General features: G+C 42.2%; 1 protein-coding gene across 2 annotated transcripts; it reads left to right on the top strand.

Annotated features, from left to right (window-relative positions):
• Positions 1–824: 824 nt before the first annotated feature.
• Positions 825–16487, top strand: gsg1l2b (gsg1-like 2b). 2 transcript variants are annotated; one of them, XM_053866645.1, is made up of 5 exons: positions 825–1271; positions 3392–3439; positions 5473–5625; positions 13813–13924; positions 14361–16487. In XM_053866645.1, the coding sequence occupies exons 1-5, from the start codon at positions 971–973 to the stop codon at positions 14659–14661; spliced, it is 915 nt and encodes a 304-aa protein (XP_053722620.1). In that variant the 5' UTR covers positions 825–970; the 3' UTR covers positions 14662–16487. The 2 variants fall into 2 exon arrangements, with proteins under 2 accessions (XP_053722620.1, XP_053722621.1); XM_053866646.1 differs by lacking the exon at positions 5473–5625.
• Positions 16488–16732: the final 245 nt, after the last annotated feature.

Consider the following 16732-nt stretch of genomic DNA (forward strand, 5'->3'; position numbering starts at 1 on the left):
CAATAAACCTGACAAGATGCATAGCGCCCAAGATTCTCTGTTGACAGTGACACGCCTGCAAACATGGGAAATATCTCTGAGGTTGTCTGGAGAGCAGAACTAGACGACCTGACTGTGTTCCAGCGCTAAAAGGAGGCTGTTATGGAGACCACCGCTCGACTCCTGAGACTAAAAGCCATTGTAAATGTCCTTGGACCTTTCTTGTGACCCACACACGCACAGGTTTGTGAGGACCGCTCATTGCCATGATGCGTTCCCCAGCCTCTGCCCCTAAACCTAACCATCCAAAGCAAGGGACCCCGAACCAAACTTAAACCCAGTTATAAAGACTTAGTTATTTAGAACGTTTAATCCTCAAACTTGAGGTGCACGGCAAAAGGTCACCACAAAAGCAAAAGGTCACCACAGGATGGTGATGGTATGTTTCCACACTACACAGGCACAAACACCACTGCTGAAGAGAAATGGCTGTATTTTGTAGATATCTCATTCAGCTTTTGTTTTTAATGATTCAGAGGTATTTTCTTCAGCTCAACACATTGTCATTTATTCTCTTAAGATTGTACCAAAACGAAACCAGTCCAGCATTTAAGCATTGATCTGGATGCAGTTTGACAGGTTTAATTTCACCGGTTACGATTGAAACAAATTGTGGTTGATGGATGTCGAATTAATGAACCGCGTACAGTTTCTATTGGTTCTTTTTCATGAAACTGTACGGCTTGACGAAATGATTGTGTGTGTGTGTGTGCGCGCGCGCGGAGGGAGTATAAAAGGGGCGACTCAGCCGGAGCCGCCACAGACGTGAGAGGAGCGCAGCCAGGAATGGTCAGTCTCGGTGCGATAATTAGCTGCGGCTGCGTGAGGAGGAGGAAGGACAGGATGAAGGTTTGAGGAGGGACAGTCACCGCATCCTCTGAGCGACACGGCGGGATTAACTTCCGAGCCATCACTCGCTCCGGACGCCGCGATGGGGATCGACCGGCGGCGGAGAGGGTCTCTGGCTCTCACCTTAAACTTCCTGGCCCTGTTTCTGGCCGTGTCCGCGCTGACCACCAGCTACTGGTGCGAGGGGACCCGGAAAGTGGTCAAGCCCTTCTGCACCGGACCCGTGACCACCAAGCAGTCCTTCTGCATCCGCTTCAACAGCTCCAACTTGAACGACACCCGCCTGGTGCAGTACATCTGGGAGACCGGGGAGGACAAGTACGTGATGAGGAAATTCCACACCGGGATCTGGTTCTCCTGCGAGCAGAACATCAACATGACCGGTAGGTGGTCCCGGTTCTGCTCCCCGGTTCAGGACGCGCGTTTAACATTGCGCGCGCGGAGTGGCGCACCGGGAGTTCAACCCTCTTAATCTTCTTTATACTAGCGTTATTTTTATCTCTTTTCCTTTAACCCAAAACATCCGCCAACGCGGTTTTTTCGGCATCTTATTCAGGAGTCCTTCCGTAGAAGTAAACTGAATTTTTTTATGTCTTATTGAAGAGAAGATTTTGCAGTATCTCTGTGAACCAGTCTTCATTTTTCTGCAGTAATATTTAGATACATCAGACTTGTTTTTATTTATTTATTAGATTTGCATTACATGATCTAATTGTTGGTATTAATTTTTTTTCATAACTATAAATGCATAAAATCCAATGCAATTTAAAAAAAGTAAAAAATACAACAGCTCTTAGCATTGTTGCTGTATAGGTGACCCACTATTTATTGTCAGCCTACGCTGTCTATGCTAAACTGAGCAAAATTGGCTTTAGTTTTAGGCAACAACAATGCACTCAACCCAAAGGTTTAAGATGGTCAAAGTACAAAGTTGGTGACTATCTGGACCTTATAAGAAAAAATGACCAGTCAACAAAATTGATATGAGAAGCATTGGTGTGGAGTTCGGTGGGCACTTTGTAACATGTATAGGAGTGAGCTCGTCGATGAAGTTTCCACATCACATTCCTTTTGAAGTTTCATTTGTTTAAATTAAAAGAGTGGTTCGATCGAATTGGAAACCCTGTTCAGAATGATTGATGCCTGTGTCCAACTTCAGGAAAACTCACAAATGCTCTTCATTAAAAGAAAAAAAGTGTGTAGACAAAATGTTGCCTGAAATCACACCCGAACTTGAATGGTATGGATGGGACCTCAGCATGATGCTGCTTGGTGTGGTCAAAGTGGCCCATCAGTTTTCCTGAACAAACTAATGTTCATGACTTCCAACTTAACCTGTGACGTAAAAGCAGAAGTGGATAAGACGGGGATATACATTTGTACTACAGCGATCGTACCATGAAATTAAACAAGCAGCTCATAACCACTTCATAGTATTTGTTTCTGACTCCCCCACTGTTTGAGCATGTAATCGCAGACTGCGGTCAGTTTCTCGTTTTCTCTCCCTGTAAACTTGAGAACTTAGTCTCTGTACGTCAACCATGACGGAAATGAATGCCACAGCTGGACATCTGTTTGGTGGTCAGGTGGGTAACAGCCAGGACCCCACTGCCAACCTCCCAGGCAAAGCGGTGAAGCGAAGAGCACCGCTGAAAGACTCGCTAGGGAGTCATGACTGTTTATTGCACAGGAACAAGGGTTGGATCAAAAAAAGAAAATCGGTGAAAATATTCTTCAGTGCTGCTTTAACACGCTCTTGGTCGGAACAAACAGGAAATTCCAGATTATGTTTGCAACTTGCTATTGTAGTTCTCTATCAAATCTCTTGGTTTGGTTGATTGGATCAAAGCCTATACCCAAATGAAATGTGCCACCTGTGATCGGATGTGGAGAACAATGTACTGGAGGACGGTTGTATTCTTTTTTTTATTTATTTATAGTGATGCACAGTTGATTTTACAGTACTCAGATTATTAATATTTTGTTTACAATTTCCAACTCAAACGTTCCAAACACCAACCATAAAGTGATGTTTGAGGGTTGAACTTAACTAGTTACAGTTCAGTACACTGACTGCAAAGGGAAAAAATGGGAAGTAGAGTAGAGTAGAACTACATGTGATGCAGTTTTCATGAGATTCATTAACAAGAAGAATTAATATGGACCCACAACCAGGCAACACTGAGAACCAGTGTTAAAGAAAATCAGGAAAAGTGGGAATAAGATTGTTTTGTGCCTCTAGACGTTTGCAAGTAATAATTATTTAATAACTTGCAGAAATTTTTATTTATATTCAGCTCATTGTGTATTCTCTGACAACTGCTATGTTAGTATTGTGCTGCAATCTATTGCTCCCACAGGAAATAGCTACTGCAGTTGAAGTGGATCCAAACGTGTCTCGTGAAAAACCCTGTTTTTTTTGTTTTGTTTTTTTCTTCTCAATCCCCATGATACGTGTGAATGCTAAATCTCATTTATGATTCTGAAATGTTTTTTCTTGCAGGTGAAAATTGCAGAAGCTTCCTTTATGTCGCCCCTTCCAACGAAAGAGGTGAGTAGATAAAAAGCTTAAACTCATTCCTGGCTGTCATTACCGAATGAGACGTGCAGGGAATCCATCGACATAATCTTTGACCCCGGCGCTCTTTTGGAGTGACAGCTCGGGGAAATTTAACCGCTCGGTTTATTTAACCGTCAAGTCCAAAGTGATTTTCAGCTAGATCAATGGTGTACAGCCATATCCTACACATCCGGCTCCAACCTGCGTGACATTCATGAACATCAGGGACTCCTGTGGGATGGTTTGTTTGTGTGCACCAGACACTGTAACTGGTTCATTAAAGAAAAACGCCACAGTGAAATGCTGGATTCTGGACTTTCAATCAGTGGTTGAGTTGTAAAGCCTGACCTCTGGGAGGCCGTCTGCGTTTATGTTATTAGCATGACACATCTCAGCGTCCACCAGCGCTGCTGATGGTCGGATGCAGTCTGTCCACATTGCACAGGAAATTACAAAGTAGAGTCTGATCTGACTCTGTGTGTGGTTTGGGTATTCACAAAGTGCACTGACATCATTCAAAAATGTCACAGTGTCTTGTTTTCTTTCCAAGTGTAAATGAGCACATCATAGACTCTTTTGGAAAATGCATCCTGCTGACTTGTTTCCAAAAAGCACCCGCTCAACTCTGATGAGCGTTTCGGATTTAGTTTTGATGGTGTTGTTGCTCTTGTTCTTTTACATGGGACCAAAACATTATTGTTATGGATGACATAACTACATTTCAAAGCAATGAACGTGGTGTTTGATGTTATGAGCAACATGTCCCCAGACTCAGGAATTGGCCCCACCACCGGCACGTTCCCCTCTGCCATGGCAAAAACTGACTGAATAACTTGCTTTGTAAAAAAAAAAAAAAAGGCTGTTAACATCTATTTATACAAAAATAACTTTCTCTAAAAACAAACATCTGAGTCAAACAACAAAAATTAACAGAGATGAACTCAGTAGCTGCATCCACAATAACACTTTCAGATGCAGGGGTCTCCTGGGCTCAACTGACCCTGATTAATTATAAAAAAAACACAATTTTTTTACAATGATTCTTTCCCTTACTACAAGCTAAGTACTTGCTACATGTCACCAGTGTCACGACTTGCGAGATGTCAATAACCACGAGATTACGCCACTGAACAAATATGGCTACAGCTGCGTTGAGAATCTGTAAATTTCAATCATATTTTGCTAAATTACTGGGTGGAAAAACCCTTTTCATGGCTATCAGTTTGATGACGCTACCAATAGCGCATTAAACAGGCACAAATGATTGGTCACATCGGGCTGAGAAAAGCTGTGGGTCCGTTTTTTTGATGTGACGCAGTTCAGCGTGTATCCAGGATGCCCAGACGCCCCCCCCAGCTAAAGGCCTGGGTGTCTGCCATCTGCTTGTTGAAAGCAGTGGCTACATCAGGCTCTATATTTTCAGCGGGGCTGGTAAAAATGCTGTGATGCCGTCCGTTGCCATTTTGCGCCTTTGTTAAACGTATAGTCAGAAGGCTTTGCCGTTCTTTCTGCGCTCCAGGCTGAGCTAGAGTTAAGCACGTTTTTTTGGATCATTCTCATTATGTAAGACAAATCCCAACGCCCTCGAGGACGGAAAAGTTGCCCTGTGATTCATTATTGTTATTAATCACTTTAAACGTTTTTATTGCTATGATGATTTTATTTTGACACTATTTTAATGATAGCAATGATCTGTCATGAATTCCAGTTCTTGAGAAGCTCATCTCCTCCAGAAGGTTGTACACTCATACATGAACTGCGGATGGTTTGGTCTCTCCATGGATCATATGTCCTTCAACTGACTGTGAAGGTTAATGAGATGCATGATGGGGGTCACTGGTCCACCTTTACCTTCTTCCATTTCCATCCTCACACTACTCCTCTACTCCCTCACCCTCCGTTCGCCCTTGCTCACCCATATGTTTCATCTCTCACTGGCTGCACCCCCTCCAACATCCACCCAAGCATATCCGCCCCACCCCACCCCCCACTATCGACTCAGATAACACCAAGTTTCTCCTCAGGGGTGCTGTGGCTGTGCATCGTTGCAGAGTGCCTGTACATCCTCCTGCTGGCCACCGGGGGCATCCTCATGTCGATAGAGGTCTGTCAGTTTGGAAATGTTATCGACGGCCTCAAGCTCAACGCCTTCGCTGCCATATTCACAGTGCTATCAGGTGGGTCGCTGACTGCTTCAGCGGTGAAACATTCTCAAGCCCCTTGAATCAAATACATATATTCAACTTGGATAGATTGGTGACTCTCCTTATTGTCTGTAGTCTGATGTGATTTTAAACACAAAACGCATACACCATTGTCCAAAATGCAAGCTGAATGGTTGTGTCAGGAGAGTGTGCGAGGCAGTATTAAAATATTGCAAATATATAAAGAATCTGATGGAGTTCAAATGTGCGCGAGAGGTGGACAGAGAACAAGGTGCTGAGGAGAGTGCAGTGGCTGTCAAGGGATGAAGAGTTGGAGGGTAGTGAGACCTGCCATGGTGTGTTTTGTTTACTGACAGGAAGTCAACAAGCAGAGTTGGAGATGCTCAGGGTTTCATTGGGAGGGACTACAAAGAGCAAGGCTATAAACCAGTATGGGTGGTCAGACTCGGATGGTCTGGACATGTGGTGAGGAGAGAACGTGGAGGAGGTGGAAGAAGACAACCAATGAGGTTCACACACGGAGGACATGAGGAGTATAGTGGAGATTAGTGAGGATGATCAAGATAGGTTGACGTGGAGGAGTTGCTGTGGAAGCCTCAATGAGAAAACCAGAAAGATAAAGACAGCAGTAAAACTTACAGTTAAGAGTACAGTTTTTGCTCCATCAAGACCTGAAAACACACGTTGAACCACAACTGTAGCAATGAAAGCATGCAGGAAAGCAGTCATCTGGGAGAGATGTGTTGCGGTGAATCCCAAGTTCCCAGAGACAGATCCTGCACCTGCTCTGGCTGCCCTTGATGAGGGAACAAACCACTTTCCTTCTGTGACTTTAAACATGCCGAGGCAGAGTGGCTACCTTGGAAGGTGTGAGTGGACAGAATGAGTGAGCCATTAACACCAAAAGACAAAGAGGTCTCTGCTCTTTTATATATCATGATGTTGATACAGTGTATCTCCCGACACTTCACTGAGCAACGGGGAACTGTTATGAAGAGATGAAATTGTTTGCTCCCAACTTGTAGGCAGCAAAGAAGCAGTGTGTCTGCTCGGGGTTGTAACGCTTCGATAACAAAAACTTTCGATTTATCCTCCCTGTTATTATGGCCAACTTGAATACAGAACTGTTTCTTGCAAAACCTTTCATTATTCGTGTGTCGCTCGCTGACCAAAGTCAGCCGGGAGTGGCATCAACTGATAGCGACCGTGGTGCGGATTAGACGTGAACAAAAAGGATGGGAAGTCTAATGATTTCATTTTGGCGAGCTAATACATTTCCAGAGTTGCATTGTCTCCGGCGTTTGTCTTCCAACAAATCCAGGTCATTGGCAGCTTCAGCGCGGACTTACCGCACTCCGGCAGCCTCCCTCTCTCCATGGAGGACTTAGCAATGACCTTCCCTCTAATCCACTCTGTGAAAATGAACCCTCCGCGACACTGTGGGCATTAAATCAAAAGTGTGCCACACTCTCCTTTACAACAATGACTTGCACCACTCCACTTACACACCTGGAATGATTGAGGGACAGCGTGAAAGAGCCTCAGGCCTAGCAACTGGCCGTCTGCACAGGTTCTTTGTGGTTCACATTTGATCTATCGTGCTGTGAAATGATGCACCCAGCTCCGAGGAAGCTGTTTCAATGGAGTGTCGCCTTACAGTAAAATATGTTTACAAACAGGAAACCTACATTCATCATTTGCTATGACGTCTGTTGGTGTTGGAATTAATTTAACTTTTAGAATACACTCTGAAAATGGTTAGAGAGTGAAAACAGTGGCATATCGTTTGTGTAGCAAAAATGATGCACCAAACAATTCTACAATGGGCTCAAACAAAGATAAAACATAACATTTATACCTCCATTAAGACACTTTTATTAGAAATTTGCTTTCTTCACCGATTTGCGCGCCACTTTTTATTGGCTGAAAATATGCAAAGTAGTCCTCCAGCGCAGGGTAGGTGCCGGCAAATCTGAAAATTGAACAAGCTACTGGCCCCAATCTTGCTCCTCAACTTAACTTCCTGAGAATCAAGACAGCTCTCGTACTTCACGGGTGCATGCATTTTTCACTGCTCATTGTTGGACATTTTTTGCACATTTCTGTCTATTTTATTTTTCATTAGTTTCAAGTATATTTCTTTTTTGTTTGTATACCTTTTTCTTCTTTTTCTTCTGTTTTCTTTGTTTCAATGAAGGAAAGGAAAGGCCTAAAACTGCAAAGAGATTCATGGACTGTATTTTGTGTGGTGTCAATCAGTTTTATGACACACAGTTAGCATCAGAGCGTGCTGAAAAAGATTGCCAACAACTACACACAGTTCATGAAGAGTGCACTTCATGTTTGGCGTCTTTCAAAGGTGCTGAATAGCATGTGACCCAGTTAACTGATTGCAATGATCATACCATTTTGGACACATCATTCTGTAATGCTGCTTTATCAAAGCTGGGAGTGAAATATTTAGTTTTTAAGATGTGTTTTTTTTTTCATCTTGCGTTCCAGTTACCTTAAATGTGGCAAGTTCTGAAATAATATAGTGACATCCATGAAAGCAACTCATCCGCCTTGATAAATGCCCTCAGTTTGAACTAGACCACCTGCTGGATGAACAGGAAATGTGTTTGTTTCTTCTGCTTTTTGATTCAAGAGTGTTTCCTGCTGAGGAGGCCGTCTTTGATTTGTTAGAGTGGTGATAATTCTCCGTAGTTCCAACTTGGAAATCTTACATCAGGTTACATAACCACCAATGCATAACTTGGAATTTGTGAGTTGACGGTGGCGCGGACGTTTATGTATATGTGACAGTAGCTTGAACGATTGACTGCTCAACTGCGTATCTCAGATTCTATTTCTGAAGACAGAAAAAAGGCCACAAAGGGTCCCTTTAAATGGGCACATGTTCAAAACATTGCGACAATCTTGGTAAGTTCATGCAAATACAGACTAGCTGAATCCTCAGTTGAATCAACAATGACAATGATTCTAAGGTAAGACTCTCACCCTCAGAGTGTAACTAATACTATAAATAATAAATAATAGGTTCATTAAGTTCACAAACTTGTAACAGTCAAAAGCGAAACCAAACAGTGTTTTGTATTCTGTTGTGTCACAACAACGTGACTATGTTCTAGAGTGTTGTCCAAGAGCCCTTGAACCGACAACAGCTCTGCTCACCACCATCCCCTTGGCAGAGCCGTAAATAATTTTTTGTTATCCAAGCCTTGGCCATTCGACCTGACCTCGTGGAAGGAGCGAGGGAATATGTCTATTTCTGAGATCTTGGACCTTGAACTTGAATCCTGATGATCGCTCTCGTCCTTCCCACACTATTATACATAGCTTCCAACACACTTTGATTGAAAGTTGTTTGCGTGAAATGGTTCAAGTTCTGGTTGTGTTAGCGTGACTTCATGGAACTGTATTGTAATGCCTCTTTGTTTCAGCACAATGACCAACTGAATACACATGATCAATTCCAACAAAACATTCATATGAAATCCACCACCCCACATCAACTGTGGGGAAGATGAACCAATAATAATAAATTATGCAGATGATTGTAATTACCCGATTACCTGCCGAAGACGGGCTCCACTGCCTCTTTGGTATTATCATAATATTACTAGTCATTTGGGGTTCATATAGGTCAGGGCTGCAAACCACCTGTCAATCACCACGTAGCTGTGGAAAGCTGAAGGTGAGTTTGACAGATGTGAAAGGAAGGTACGATCAGGCCTGTTATGATGAGTCAAGGCTGAGTGACTAATACTGTATATCTCAGACGGCAGAGCCACAACAGCAACACAACCCTTATTGTGCCATATTGTGGATATGCATGCTTATCGCAGCAGTGCAGAATAAGATTGTAAAATTGTTTTCCAACCCAAATTGCATATTTCCCAAAGTAACAGCCCTCTGAAGTGTTTTATTACTTTTTCAAACAAGTTGAATGTAATTCAGTCCGAACAATAGTTTCAGAAACTCCATACATTGTGCGATTCACTCAGGAAAGCAAAATCAGAATTGAGTGGAAGTATGAATCCATGGGGCGCAGTACTGATCTCAACCGTCATCAGTGTTGAGTGCAAGACCAAAGAGGAAAATAGAATTTAAATAATAATAATAAAACATTGTAAAAGTCCAACATTGATTTTGTACACAACCAAGAATAAAGGTTCATTGTTTTGAAGGAATGATTGATAATTTTCCTCCTCTCTTGTACTTCATAACACAGTATTTTTAACCTCTATCTCTTTCATTCAGGCAACCATACTCAAAAAAAAAATCTATTATTTATTTATATATTTTTGTACGTTTATTTTTTGCTGCTTTTCTACATTGAACTCCACAAAACCTGATCTTTCCCTGATTTTTGCTCTCATTGCTTTTGTTTTCAGAACATCCCTTCTTGTCATGACGTCCATTTGTTTTGCCATTTAAATTTCATAATAAAATGTCACTTTTTTTTTTAAACATTGTTAGAATGATCTGTTTATGCTTTGATTTCCTGATTTCAGTTTTTCAGTATTTCTGTTGCATCGACATGCGATGATATGATAGTTTCCCATCGCCAAAAACAAAAATGGTGGACTGGTGAATGCTTGCTAATTGTGCTAGTAAAATCACTCTTAAGTTGCCAAGCGTCTGTTACTCTGCACATTTGAACTGAGGCTCGGCATTTTTCTCTTAAACATAATGAAAGTGCGAAACTGCTGACTCACTCTGTAGAAGAAAAGCTGCATTCTGCAGCTAAATAGTTTGAAACTTCAAGGAGACACTATGTAAAACTTAAAACTTCATTTCATTAATTCAATTTTGGCGTGGAGATTTTGAAACAGGGAGGAACTGCAAGCAGTTGTATAGCTGCCCAGTAAAACACCTGATTAGAAGACAGATTTTATCGTCCTTTTAATGGGCTCTATATTGAAGGAGCCTTCCACCGTCTGGTCCACCAGACACTAACATCCCTCTGAAATAAAGAAAGTAATAAGAGAGCAACAGGTTTTTCTATTGCCATGCTCGGCTGACATTTTACAAGGTCTAAAGTTGATTTTGGGGAGATTGTCTCACAGTCTGGATGACAGATTAACAACTTTATTTGTTAGTAGTCTGACTTGCCTGAGCGCTCTATGTCTAGCGATCCTGGTTGTTTTTCAATTGCTTTTTAATGAAAGACCGAGTCATCACCAAATATACCGGCTGCCCAGGTTGTTCTTGTCTTCCTAATGCTTCCAAACTGTATGGAGATAGCTGCTGGCACAAAAGGCTGAGGAGAAAAGTTTCCTGCCAAATGTTGGCAGAGATATCAAAGGGAATGTCTTGAGGATGCAGAGCTGTGGCAAGCAGCGTGTGGGTGCACCACACATCACCTGTCAGACAATGTGAACTGTGCCAAATTCATTTCGAACTCGCCTAAATTCTAAATTAATTTCAAGCAAACCTCTGTTGTCTATGCCAAAGGTTTAGCATCACGCCATGAAAACCACTCTTGAAATCCTCTTTTAAAGAGCCGCACTGTGAAGACAGCACATCTATGGTGGGTTTTTACTCACAGCGGTAAACTTTTCCATGCAAAAGAATGGATCCATAAAGTAGAAACCCATATTTGCTTGTTTAATATATACAGTAGTGTTTGTCTTCTTTGTGTACACATAGGTAGTTTTAGTCATGGTCTTAATTCATATGTTGTTCTTTCACTCATACAATTATCGTTCTTTTAAGATGGTCATTTGACTGCAAAACTCAGCGGAATATAAAAACATGCAGGCCACAGAGTGTGATGTGAAAAGTGTGTATATATAAAGGCTACGACAAGAACTGTACTGCTGCCATGTTCACCTTACCTTCCTGCTCAAAGTCTCCTGAATGCACTGGCTTATTAGAGTATTTGGATTGAAGCCGGCGCAATTTGAAGATCATTCAACTGAACATCCACAAAGCTCCTTCTCAAAAACCTGGTCTAAAACTGCTTAAATTTGGACATCTCATGGTGCGGCCCCTCAGTTGCTCCGCTGCTCACGAGTGTGAGAATATGATTTTGTGTCGGAGGATTGCGGGCTCGTCACAGAGCGGCTGCTTCTCCTCAAAGGTCCACTATCTCCAGCTAAACAGAAAATGAAGTAGGTTAATCGTGTGAGGTCAAATTATCCCTCTGGTCGACTTCAATGCCTTTCTCTCAATGATTCGGAGCGTCCTTGTTGAGTACTTTGGCACCTAAAAATAAACAACCTGTTCTGACACTTGCTGAGAATATCACGACCTTCCGTGAGCAGAATGAGCTTACTTTTTTTTTCTTTTATTCAAGAATTAGAGCCCACAGTGTAACACTCATCCTGACACAAAGCCGTCCTTGGTCTGAATAGCATTATGGTAATACCCCAAGTGGGATAACAGCAGGAATAAACATGAGCTCTGACAGGGATCAGATGGGAATTGAAGTGTTGGTATGTTGCTAGTGCAGGGGAAGACAAGTGAGGGTTGTGCAGTTTTTGCATTGGAGGGATAACACATGTTACCCAAGTACCCCTGTAGGTCACAGGTGATTTGGATTCTGTTTAAACCAGACCAGTGGGGAACCCACAAGACCTTCACCTTTCGATCAAACCCAACGACTTATGGATCGAAACATGGAGATATATTTTGTATTTTTGATATGGATATAACAATTTGGTATCATATATTCCTCTTGATTCTAAGTAAAAAGTTTCTGTTAAGTCCACACCAGTATGAAAGTGTTACTGTTCTGAAGAACTTGTGACGGATCACCCCGCTTGTCATTGGTTAGGACTTCAGGAAGTGTACTTTGCTTTGAAGTGACCAATCACAGCAATCTTTGAGCAGGACTTAGACAAAAAAATGAGGAAAGTCAAAAGGTATCTCAGGCAGGATAATTATGTTTGCTACATTTAGATGGCAGCATGCATCACCAATAAAAGCCTATATTGTTGGATATGTTTACTCTGACAGTGAGTCTGCAAACTTTTGGGGACCCTTAAATGGTCCCCAAAAGTCGGATGTATACCATTGTAATCTCACCTTGAGATCACACTGACACTTTTAAACAGGATCAAAATGATCCTGAAAAGTGTTATGAGTGTTCTACAAATCTACTTCACATTCATATTAATGGAATTCATTTCACTTGGTGAGTGAATATGATCACATGACGCTGTCCATGGTCGTATTGTGACCCGTGTTGGCTGTCTGGAGGAATGGTGTCAAAGCGTGATCTGCTCCAGATGACCACAATTATGTTTTCTCCTATGTAGATGACTTCTGAGTGTTTTTGGTTGAGATTATTGCTTGTCGCTGTGGCAGAATTGTGGTTATTACATGTGATTTCTTGGCAGTGAAGGCCCATCTGTAATGTTCGTGGTAAAGATTTAACTTCAGATTTAACTGCAGACATGACATAAGGAAGGCATCAAACTGTCCGGCCTGCAACCATGACAAGCAAAAGTGTGCTTGTCAAAACCGCTATTTATTCATTCATCTATTAGTTTTTGTGATTGAGGGGAGGTCACTTATTAATTTTGTGTGTTGATGCGATGGTCTGGATCATGTTGCCGTGGTGGTGTGCAACTCAGTGTGTACATGACGAATAGTTAACATTAAACAGGCCCAGAGTAGAAGCACGCCTCTGAATTGATCCAAAAAGGTTGGGACGTGGGGTGAGCCCAGTCCAAAGGCAGTCGCTCCATCCAGCGCTTTCACTTTACCTTTCTCCAAAGTGATTTTTCCATTGCACTTGTTCAGTGTAGACTCCCTTGATCTCAGCGGGGAATGAAAGAATGAATAAGTGAGTGAACGAATGAACGATCTATGGGAATTTTTCCGTGCTTGCCAAATAATGAAGAACTGAATCAAACCCTTTCTTCTTCCTCACTATTGCTGACAAAATATCTAACCCTCTTTGTTGGAAAAAATAAGCACATTCATCCTCCAAGCTGTTACTTTCTCACTGAACAATTGTTCTCTCTGTGGAGTGTCAGTGTTGACTTTTACTCCATCACCGGTGCATCCTGCTGTTCATTGTCACATGTTTTCATCAACCTCAGAATGAAAAGATGTGTCTCATCCCAGGAGTTCTCCTCGTTACAAGCGTCTTTTCATCTGATGCATCTGACGCCACACAGATGTAACACTGCCATCCAGTGGTGTGAAATTGAAATCACATTCACGGGCTCCTCGTCTCTGCAGGTCTGCTGGGGATGGTGGCCCACATGATGTTCACCACAGCCTTCCAGCTGACCGTCAGTCTGGGCCCGGAGGACTGGAAACCTCAGACGTGGGACTACAGCTGGTCGTACATGTGAGTAGTGAATTTCAATGACTGTGAAGACACGCATATTTTTCTGTTTATATACCTTTTTTTTTTGTCTGTACACCTTGAAAAAAGTGTATAGTATTAGAACAGAAACTACAAAGTAAATTGCTTTTTCAGATGATTCATTTTTATTCATTTATTTGGTTGTTTGTTTCCCATGAAAATGAATGTGTTTAATATGTTGTGCGTTATTACTGTACTATAGGAGAGCTTTGTACCGGTAATAGGCTGCTGAAGCTACATGAAGCAGAGTTTGGGGCTTAGTCGGAGGCGCTTTGGACCAAAAATGCTGCATGGTTTCATGAAATTGGTCAATCCAAAGATCATGCAGCACCATCTAGTGTGCTTCACAAACAAAACCTAATGAAATGAAGGTGTTATAATTCAGACATTGCTTGAATGTTTCCTGTTTCATCCTCAGTTTAGCCTGGTGCTCCTTCACGGCCTGCATGGCGTCGTCAGTCACCACCATTAACCGCTACACCAAAACCATCCTGGAGTTCAAGCACAAGAGACGGAACATAGAGAAGAACCTAAAGATCAAGCAGAAGCTGCTGGAGCTGGACTCTCCGGAGCAGGTGTGGGACATGTACATCAGCTCGGTACCGAGCACGGCCGAGGAGCTGCTCGACCTCTCGTCCAACGGCCGCAAACTCTCCAACACCTCCATCTTCCTGGACCTGAATGACCTGCCCGATGCTCAGGGGGAGGAATACTGCTAGATACCTTTTTTAGGACAATAAAATGAGGGAGCGGATCGGTTCCGATGAGAGGACTTTGAACAATGTACTCATCCGAGAAGCGACTCTTCCCGAGCTGTGAATGTTAGCTGTGTGTGTCTCTCTGTTGTGGCAAAAGTCTCACAGTTTAATGTTTGTTCTTTGAAAAGCAAAGTGGCTTTTGCTCTTCAGTAAAAAACTCATGATGCTTCAGCCTACAGCAGCAGAGAGCCTCTCCTCTGAGGTAGCTGGGATCCAACCTCTGACGCTGGCAGATAAGGAGATCAATATGATGAATGGAAATTAAAGGGGAATTTTACTGAGAAACTATGATTATTTCACATTTCGCTATGTTAAGGAAGCAGTTCGGAAATAGCACTGATGCTTAAGCTAATATTAATGTGAGACGAAAACATACACTTTAATTACAGGAAGAAAGAACAATGGATTGTTTTGAATAATTTACTGAATAACAATGAGCCTTCATGTTCCAGAGCCTATGATTGCACAAGTGTGTTTTCACTTCAAAAGCGACACATTACAGAGAAGGAAAGGGTGGTCGATGGGTCAATGTCACAAAGAGGTGCGCGTCGAGATGAGATCCTGAGAATGTTCTGGTCTTTCTTTTGCCTCTTTACCTGGAGGGGTGACTTGCCCACAACTAAGAAACTTCTCAGACTTGCTAGAATAAGAAGAATTGGGATGAATCAGAGTGCAATAAAACTGTGCAGGCTGCATCTATTGTCATGGTTCTTCCCACTGGTCAGGTCCTCCTCGATCCAGAAGCAAAACTTAGGCTGCCTCTGCTGCAGTACAGAGACCCCCTGAATGAACTGTGGAGTTTATACAAGTCCATCCGGGGGTCATTTGAGTGTCTTAGTCTTAAACATCCTATATCATATGCTTGTTATTACTTGGCTTCCATTGGCCGCAAGGACAAAGAAGGGCCGACCAATAGGAAAAGTTCAAGCAACACCATTTGTCGATCTCATTCTCTGTTCCCAATTCAGATATACTTGTATATTTTTTAAGTTACAGTTTGCACTTTTGTTTAAGCTCTAAAGATTGTTCGGGCCGGTAGCCCAATGAGCTACTGTGTTATTATGTCAATAAAGATTGGGTCCCTACTAGAAATGACTACTGCCAGTGGATTGGCTCCTGTAACCATGAGAATCATGTAAACGCACTCACTGCATCTGCTGAAGCCACTGTTGCTTGAGCAGACTGGCCAGTATTCAGCGGTCAGTTGTCTCATATAATAACTGCCTTGACCGTCCCACCTACGGCCACTTGACATGGCGCCAAAAGCTGCGCAGCATTGGCTCAGGACAAAGTTTGGCGTAAGATAAAAACGACTTCCAACAGTTTCGGTTTTTTTTCAATGCAACAAAATGGCTTCAATTTAAGCAGACGGATTGGGGTTGAGTCTTCATTTTCCGAGTTCAGTAGGTGGCGCTCTTGTTTTAAAAATGATGCGATGGTTTATTAACGCGCTCCCCTGAGGCTTTGTTCATAGTGCAGAGAGTGCCATCTAGTGGTGAAAATGAATGTTTATTTAAGCGCATTTGCATCTGTTGATACGCCGTTTCTATTAAAATTGGAGATTTGTCTGTTTAAAAAAATCTTTCTAGGCATGTTTTCTGGTGTTTACGTAATTTTGTGTAAATCTATTAAATATACATTTTTGGTAGAAAATAAAACATTTACAGGAAAACAGTGGATATCGACTGTACATTTTATAACACGCTCAAATAAATAGATGAATCTTTTTAAACGGGTCCTGCAAATTGTTCTCATGCTAAACCGCGGGGTGGCACTGTTGTTTGGTAGTGTGGGTTTCTTTTTTTTTAATAACACTTGCACATTAAAAGACGTGATGTTAATATATCTATTCTGCTCTGTGATTTGACTTGATTTAAGTTAACACCTGTGTTCTTGTGAATAATCATAGGCTTCTCATTCGCCAGTAGAGCCTCGGGCTGATCCCAAAACAATCATCGATCCTAAAGGTCATGTGTCTCATAAGGTCTGGTTTCTTATGGCAAGTACAGGATTGATCAATCTGCAAATAGCT

Source organism: Synchiropus splendidus, chromosome 5 (genome assembly GCF_027744825.2).
Source record: "Synchiropus splendidus isolate RoL2022-P1 chromosome 5, RoL_Sspl_1.0, whole genome shotgun sequence".
Classification (NCBI taxonomy): Eukaryota; Metazoa; Chordata; class Actinopteri; order Syngnathiformes; family Callionymidae; genus Synchiropus; species Synchiropus splendidus.